The sequence below is a fragment of the Uloborus diversus genome, chromosome 5, assembly GCF_026930045.1.
Source record: "Uloborus diversus isolate 005 chromosome 5, Udiv.v.3.1, whole genome shotgun sequence".
NCBI classification, from domain to species: domain Eukaryota; kingdom Metazoa; phylum Arthropoda; class Arachnida; order Araneae; family Uloboridae; genus Uloborus; species Uloborus diversus.
The window spans coordinates 71116081-71125449 of record NC_072735.1 but is presented as its reverse complement, the minus strand read 5'-3'; the positions used below and the strand labels follow the sequence as shown (position 1 = coordinate 71125449).

General features: G+C 31.4%; 1 protein-coding gene across 1 annotated transcript in view; it reads left to right on the top strand.

The window, feature by feature from the left end:
- The first annotated feature begins 2418 nt into the window (after positions 1-2418).
- The window catches only part of LOC129222205 (homeobox protein abdominal-B-like), a 76323-nt gene continuing 69372 nt past the window's right edge, over positions 2419-9369 (top strand). The window contains 1 exon segment of the mRNA XM_054856676.1: positions 2419-2542. Within this exon segment, the coding sequence (XP_054712651.1) occupies positions 2510-2542 (33 nt within the window). The 5' untranslated portion in view covers positions 2419-2509.

The following is a 9369-nucleotide window of genomic DNA, read 5'->3' as shown; positions in this document are numbered from 1 at the left end:
CTACTGCACATTGTGCAATCACGAGAAAAAAATAATAATTAAAAATAAAAATGCTACAACTATTTCGTTAAGTTGTTTCCTTTGCAGAGGGTCTGCATCAGCAGCCAAAAGTATAATAAAGAGATTTTTCCCATGCTTTTTTCTTTATGACATTTGTTAAGTCAAATTGATAATTTGAGTGTTTATTACTATTAATGAAATTACTACGTCAAAATAAAAAACGCTCAAAGAATTAGGTTGACCTAAGATGTGTCAAGAATTTCAAACTGGATTTCAAGAAGTTACTCTAATATTTTTTTATAAAAGCAGTAACACGATCTTTGTTTCAGAATTGAAGTAACACTGAATGCTCACTGCTGAATCTTGAAGCGCATCCAACGGTCTCCTGCCCCGCCCCCAGCCCCTTTTAAGAAAATTAAAAAAAAAAAAAAAAAAAAAACGCCGCTACTGTTTTGAAGGTTGTTTCTCTTACAATGTGGCTACCTTATCAGTTCAAAACGTTGTAAAGATTTTCCTCTAGTTTTTCCCTTCACTAAACATTAATCCTGCTAGTGTTTGGTGTTCTTAACTAAATGTCAAACGGTCGCGTGTCACAATTAAGCAACTTTGTTCAGCGTGTCACAGCTGAACAAAGTCAAAAGTGCATACGGTATACTACGTCGGTGTTTCAATGGTCGACGATCTATGCTTCAGAGCTGAACATTTCAGAAAGAAAAAAAAGAAATAATATGTAATAAGGAAAAAAAAAATTACCTTGTAATGCAGCAATGAATAGTAAATTATAAAAACAACGATATTAAAAAAAAAAAAAAAATATGGAAAATATATTTCATGCGGCGCATGTTTCGCCGTAACAAAAACAAAAACAAAAAAAAAACCTTTATCAATTTATCGATGCAAAAAGACGTGTATTCAGAGCCGAAATCCTCCATAGAAACTTCGAAATATGATCATGGATTAACATTGTTTTTTGTACGGATTCCCTAATAAATTTCGTTAATTAAATAAAGAGAAATTTTAACGAGGCACTTTTAAAAAATGCTACATACCTACGATGAAATAAAATTCAGAACATTTTTCTACAGAGAAAATTTATGAATAATTTTAAATCAATCTTTACGAAATTAAAATATTATAAAAATTTGCACAGACAGCATTAATAGAACATTAGATCATTCTTAGTTTTGCGAAGTACTGGTAAAGCAGAGAGTCCGTTTTAAAAAATATTGGACTATCAATATTCGACAATATTAATCAACATTTATAACTAAATATTTCATTTTGAAGAAAGCACAGTTAGAGTTTTAGTAATAAATTTTACCAGTTAATGGGAATTTTTTCATGTTCCGCAAATAGTATGAAATGTGCTCTTAGCTGCATAATTCTAAAGCAACAATTTAAGATTTCGCAGCGCTAATCTTTCTTTTTCAATTTCTAAATATAACGTGTACTTTTTGTTCTTTCTACAAACGGTTCACATTTTTACGTTGACTGGAATTACGTTGGACTTTGAAATGTTAAGATAATCAGTTATATGTAATGTTAACAAAACACAACAGTGTAAGCACCATATATACATATGTATATATATATATATATATATATATATATATATATATATATATATATATATATATATATATATATATATATATATATATATATATATATATATATATATATATATATATATATATATATATATATATATATATATATATATATATATATGATGTATATGTATATATGATGTATATGTATATAATTTAAGTATCCTGCCATTCTTAGAATTCTTACTTAAGCAAATCGAATAAAATTAAGAAATTTACAGTCGCAGAATACTTCAGGGCATCTTTGATTCATGAGTGAGCGGTCCTTTTCATTTCTATTTCTTAAAGTGAAAGATAAAATAAAAGAAGGTAGCTGAAGAATGGAATCTTTACAAGAGGAACAAATTTTTATTGTCCTCAACTTTTACGCTTCTTCTTATAATCGAATGCTTTTTAAGTAATTGTCGCAACATTTAACCTTGAGGTTTTGATTTTCGGCCAATGATATCAGTCTCATCATCGCAGTCACGTTCTGTCGAGTGATTTATGTGGAACCCACAACTTTTACGCCAATTAGATTGCGAGTCAAGTTGGTCCTGTCTCCTCCCCATTTCACCTGTAGGACAAGTACCTCGAGACAAACGAGAATCCTTGAGTTGTCGTTTTGTTCCCTTGTTCTGGATTCATGGTGGCGCTCTCAGATTTCTTTTTTTGCTCAGGTGTATATCAGAGAAAGATTTATTCCTGCAGGGTACGGTTTTTACCTTTAGAATGATGTTGCACCTGTGGGCCATTTGGCAACTGCTGTCACCACTCGGATGGAATTGTGGTGACAGTTGTGACGGCATTTTAGCAAAACAGGTGGGCAGACGGATTCTGATGGGCATCAAAAGTACCGCGGCAGGCCGGTGTTATATCTGTTAAAGATTTCTGTCGCACTAGTTATGGTCAAGTAGTTGATGGCCTTGCTGAAGACTCTGTGGAGATGGCAGGTAAGAGAGGCATCTTTAATGTCCAGTTTTTTAAGCATTGAAAATAATAATAATAATAATAATAATAATAATAATGAAAATAGATAATAAATATCGCATTTTGGTGAAATATGTGCTAGTTATCGCGGTTAATTAATTGTTTATGCTATACCAAAGTTCAAGTTATGTGCCATTCTTTGTGGCAAACATTTTAGCACCATTTTTCGATGCAACATACCGCAAAATATTTCTGCAGTATATTTACTTACGTTCATTTCATTTGCTTTTTACTTTCATACCAGCCTGACTGATGCTTGGACTCTAAGTGAATAATTACGATTTCTTAAGTTAATTAATTTTAGTTCATTGAATGATACCAAGTAAAAGAGAATCTGTGCTCAGGACCTACTGGAAATTCGAAAAATTCGTATGCTTTAATAAGTAACTTGGTAAGTTGAAACATAATATTGGAGAGGACTTGCTGCTTTTAAAACGTAGAGATACGTTGAATACTTTGTTAAAACTCCGACACAGCGCAGAAATATTTATTTTTTCATTTTATTATTTATTTATTTATTTATTTATTTAATTATTTGACTCCTTTCAACGGAAATTAGGGATTTTTCGTGATTTACTTAAAGCGCTTGCTAGTTGTCAGGGACAGAAATTCATTCTCAATGTAGTTGAAAATTAGGTTAAAATTTTGAACCATATGAACACTTCATTCCAACTGAGACGTATGGGAGAACGTTGTGACGTACATGTTTAGAACTATATTCCATATAAGTGTTGGGGGTTAGAAGGAGTCCCATTTTTCAATGCAAAGAAAGAATTTGAGCACTAGAGCATATCAGTTTTTGATCTTTGAAAAACTTTAAATGCAAAGAGAAAAAAAAAATGTGCACATATTTTGCCCAGATATTACATTGCAAATTACAATTTTGTTAGATATTTTAAAACTAAGAAAGATTACGAATCGACAAAACCGTTTTAGTGTCGTTTCTGCATATTTAAGAAAAAACGTGCCACTTTTAACGTATTGTTTGATAAAAATTTAACAAATTCTGGAATTAATTTGAACAAACTAAAGAAACCTTCACATGTACGAACCTGTAACTTCAGAAGTGTAGAGTATAACAAGAAGTTCGTTCAGAACTAAACGAGCCTACTTTCCTACATACCAATATCGACATTCTAATGTCTGATCAATATTCTATAAATTAGCTGAGACAGCAAATTATTTCAAACATAACTTTTTAATATTTTGAGCTGATTTCTAGAAACAAAATATGTCTCACTTATCTAAAGAAATTGATGAGTAAAAAAAAAAAAGAAACGAACAAATAAAGTAGTAGCACCGTTTAAATAAAGCAGCTAATATATTTTTCTCCATTAAAAAAACAGATTTTTAACCTTTTTCAAAAAAAAAAAAAAAAGGTTAAAAATAATAAGCTTATTAAAATAATACATTATATACAAAAAATCGTTTGTTTTTAAACTGTTGCCGAAAAATAATTTAAAAAATAAATAAATGTGCTTTAAAAATTAATGTAAAACAATAAAATGTCAACTTAAATAAAATATTTTCATTATCAGAAAAAAAAAAGTCTGCTCAACTCTTTAAGTTAAAGCACAAAGGAAGCAGACTTTTGCTTCATTAGCCTCTGCCAAAATATCATATATAAATCAACACTTTGAAGTGAAATTAAAAACAAATCATGTCAAAAACAATCCTTTCCCAGTAAAAACCAAGGCTGCGGAGTCAGTGTCGGGAATCGAAGGTTTTAAATTTAAAGACTCGGACTAGCAGTCGATCAGTTACCCTCTAAGTCCATAACTCTGCGGAGTATTTCGTGAATCTGCAAAGCTGAAATACATGTAATTTATTTATCTGAAGGACTCCTAAAATTATACTACTATCAATTCAGTTTTGTTCTTCTGTTTACCTTAAGTTTTTCTAAATAAGAGGCAAGTGCGGATCCAACTTTTGGTTTGGATGGGATCATTCATCGGAAAAAGGAGTCAAGGTGCAGATTTGGGCTCAAATAGGGAGTTTGGGGTGAATAAGTCCTCAAATTGTAGCGTTAAACAATATTAGGGATTAGGGGAAGGGTAATAACCCCCATGAGCTCCCCCCATGAATCCCCGCCTGATCAGGGCAGGAATGAAACCTTAATGAATGTAAACTGTTTAATATAACTAATAGTTCTTGCATTTTGAAACTTTAAATCTAGAGGGAAAAAATTAAAACATTCACAAACCCAGTTAAAATACAGAATACAGAAAAAAGAGTTTTCACAATACCTTGCCATTCTTTGCATATCCATTTTGCATTCCTTATCTTCATTTATTTTGCTGCTGCTTCAAAATGTAATTCTGCAAAAGTATCAGGAAAGAAAATTAGCTATTGGCTCAAAGAGAAAAAATTAAGAAGTTATTTTTAAAAATATATTTGCTTTAAACAAACACTGCAGTAATATTTTTTTTTTTTTTTTTTTGGATAAAAGTTTCGTTTTAGTTGTTGGATGTAATGAGAAATGTTGATGGAAGTAAGGAAATTTACAGCTATAATAATTGTTTCTACGACATTTAACACGAGGTTATTATTTACACAAAGTTGTAATTTCTATCATATTAGGCATATAGTGTGATTTAAATAGTTCTTGACATATTTAAAATCTTTTCAGAAACACAGTAGATTTTCATATGCAAATTCCGTCACTTTCAATAGTCCGCGCTGACCCCGAAAGTTTGGTTTTATCAGAAGCTGCTGCGAATACAAGTATTTGTATCAGATCAAATAAGATAAAATGGCTATTGTTTCAGCACTTTTTGCCACAGAGCTTTAGCGAAATAGGCTTTTGCAGTTAAAAGTACAGTCAACTCAACACTAATGTCAGATTGTTTTGCCAGGCTCGAATAGCTTCAATTTTTTCTAGGGGTTGTGGATTTAAAAGATCGGCATGTGTTCAAATCAGATTCAATCGAAAAACAATAAAAAACAAGATCTCATATTAGTAAATACCTTGATTTCTCAAAGCCGGATGAGGGGAAAGGAATGCCTACCCTGACTGACAAGCCTGTTTTCTGCCGTAAATTTCCAGGATTTATTTTTCCCTTTTATTTATTTATTTTTTTTTTTTTTAAACAATGAAGGAAAAATTGTATTATGCCGATTTTTATGTTATATTACTTTCGTAGTTTCAGTGTTGGGTGCATATAAAGATCGCTAAAACATAAGTGAGGCTTTCCTCGAAAGTTTCGTCCGAAAATAGAAATATCTATCAGTAACATAAACGTGGAATGAGTTTTTCAGGAAATGTTCTTACGCGCACGGGGAAAAATGTAAAAAAAAAAAAAAAAAAACATTTTTCAGTGTCCCAGGAAAACTGCGAGAGCAGTTCGGCATGTATGTAAACAAGAAGAAGCCCAACAACAAGCCATCTCTACTAAAAACAAGATACGAGAGAAAACTTTTAGTGTAACCACAAGATAGAAAGTCTGTTGTAAAAGTGGAGATGCTCTCACAGAAAAAAAAAATCAGGATTGCAAGAAAAAATACCTCAAGTCCAAGGAAATTATAAAGTTTGGCTCATTCGGCCGAACTTTTACGAGCCAAGTCGTGCGGTGCCCAGCCGTAAAAATGGCAGTTAAAATGCCGTGGCCGAGCGGCGTAAAAAAGCCATAACCCAGGGTCCAATCTTCTGTTTACACTCTGTGTATCTTAAAAACAAAATGGCCGTGATCAAAGGTTTAGGTAGTCCGCCTTGGAAGGGATTCCATTAATCAGTAGTAAAGATGGAAGCGGACTTTTGATGGTGCCTTTAAAGCCACGACGGTTGCAATAAAAGATGCTATAAAACGGATTATTCCGTTATAAGTTTTTTTTCTTCCTCTGTTTGGAACGGACGAATTGAATGTGCTAACAAAACACGCTAATTTCTGAACGAATGATTTCCGTTATTGGTGCTAAAAGGTTGCTAATTTAAATATAATTAGTGTTAATTTTCAAAACGTTAATCGTTGATGGTAAACGTTTAGGTGCTGGATATCCAACTTTAGTGCATTATGAATAAGATATCATACGACCATTTAGGTGTTGAGCTTTAATGCTATACGAATAAGATATTATGAAACAGATTATTATTCAATTGTAACTATTTATCTGTGATAAGTAAGCTTTACAGCAAGACACTATCAAACCAATTATTTCGTTATAAGACCCCCCCCCCCCCTCTTCGTTTGGGTCCGCCTAACTGAATGTGCTAACAAAACACGCAAATTTCAAAATGAATTAATTCCTTTATAATAAGTATTTTTTTAGATAAGTTGTTAACTTAAGTAACATTAGTGTTAACTTTCAAAGTAATACCCACTAATGATAACCATTTTGATGTTCGATATCCTACTTTAATGCTTTACGAATTATATACTATTATAAAATGGAACATTCCGATATAATTTTCTTTTTCTTCTCTGTTTGGAGCGGATGAAACACGCTAGTTTCCAATTAAATTATTTCCTTTATTAGTACGAATAGGCTGTTAATTTAAATAGCATTAGTGTTAACTTTAAAATCAATAATCACTAATGATAACCGTTTCGGTGTTGGATACCCAACTTTAATGATTTATGAATATGATACTATTATAAAACGGAACATTCCGATACAAGTTTTTTCTCTGCTCTGTTTGGAACGGATGAACTGGTTATACTTAATGAAACTCGCTAGTTTCCAAGTGAATTATTTCCTTTATTAGTATTAATAGGTTGCTAATTTAAATAGTATTAGCGTTAACTTTCAAATCAATAATCACTAATAATAAATGTTTAGGTGTTGGATGTCCAACTTTAATGTTTTACAAACGAGGTATTGTAAAACGGATTATTGCGTTATAAATGTTTTTTCTCTCTGTTTAGAACCAAGAAACTAGATGTACTAACAAAACACGTTAATTACTAAACGAGTAGTTTCTTTTATTAGTGCTAACGAGGTGTTAATTTAGAAAGCATTAGTGTCAATTTTCTAAGTGATAATCGTTAATAATAACCGTTTACGTGTTGCATATCCGACCTGAATACTTTGTAGATAGGTTACATCGTTTTGCAATTAAAAAAAATGCATTTGTGTATAGTGTTTCTGTTTCAGTAGCTTTTTAAAAGCAATAATGAACTTTTCAAACAAAAAGTATATTGAATATATTATTAATACGTTACAACTGGCTTTATCAGAAAAATCGTAAAATACGCACCTAAAAGTTGAAAAAATTGTTGGTTTGACTAAATGAAGATGTATTAGCTTTGAATTGTCTGCTAAATAACGATAATTGTTTTGAATAGCTATTAGAGGCTGAATATTCAACCTTAATGCTTTATAAATGTGACAATGTGTGTATAGAGTAGAAAATAATGTTCGTATTTTTATGATGTTTCTATTCAGTAATTTTTTGGAAACAATAGGAGTAAATTTTAACTGGAACTAACTATAAAATCACACAATGCGCCCATAAGAATTGCATAAAAAAAGCTACTTTAATTAAATGAAGATATGTTACTTATATGATTTGTCTCTCAAAGAGTGGTAATCGTTTAAAATAACTATTTAAGTGTTGAATATGTAACTTTAGTGCTATAAAAATAAGATAGTTTATGTGCGAAACGACGTGACGCTTATATTTGTGTATAATGGTTTTTTTTTTCAGTATCTCAAAAAAAGGAAACTTTCTGAGAAAGCTAGCATCATCAATGAGATTATAAGAATTGAAAAGTTTTAAATTAAGATACTTTATGTTTTTATTTGTCTGCTGAATAACTTATTTTGTTTATTAAAATCGATAATTCCGCTGTTTCTACTAGACACGTTTAATCTTTGCCCATTAAACTTAAAACTAGCTCATAAATCTGAAGCAAAAGGTTGCATTTTTGGTTATGGAAACATAGAGTGCTTTAAAAACAACTGCTTAGTTATATAACAAAGACCATTCGACCGATCGATCGAAAAACGTTGAAACATTTCCTGAGTAATTGATTAAATAATCTGAAGTATTCATTTAGTTTATTTTGAATTTTAGGAGCAGTTGTGTTTAATAACTCTCTCTCTCTCTCTTTCTCCCTTGTTTATTTACTTCTAACAGTACACTTTTAATAACGGCGGCATGAAGTTTTAAATTTTAACGACACGCTAGCAATTAAATAAATGTAATTTTGAAAAAATCCACATATGATAATTTTAATGAAATAAATTCTTAGTGAAATCCGTTTTAAATTCGACAACTTAGTAAAATTATGCTTTTACTCCTTGAAAATTTTACTTAAGACCAGTTTTTCTCAAACTTAGTTGAATCCAGACGCTTTTGTGGAATTCAAAATTTCCCCATAGTTTCCTTCCCTAAGTAGTAAGTGCACTAGCTATTACTTAGATAATCATAACAAACACACAAAAGTAAACGAAATTCATGTTTCTGGCAAGGTTCCTTGCGAAGTTATTGCAAAATTTCGCGATACCATTGTGAAGACTTCACAGTTTCCTAGGGAGAAGCGGCGCACAGTTTAGGAAGCACCGGCATATACGACAGTGAAATTATCTAAGGGGCAACATGGTCTCACGAACGTGGACATAAACAACACTACACAGAAAATCTTTCGACATTTTTTGAACAAGGACACATGTCTATTCTTTTAGAACACTTTGGAGCACACTTTTTGGAACAGTTATCAAAACACTCCCGAGGACCCTTTTCACGACACTTATTTGATTAAGCGCACTTTTTGGTACAGTTACCAAAATACACTTGAGGACCCCTTTCACGACTTATTTGATTCAATACTTTTTTTTTAACACTTTTAAG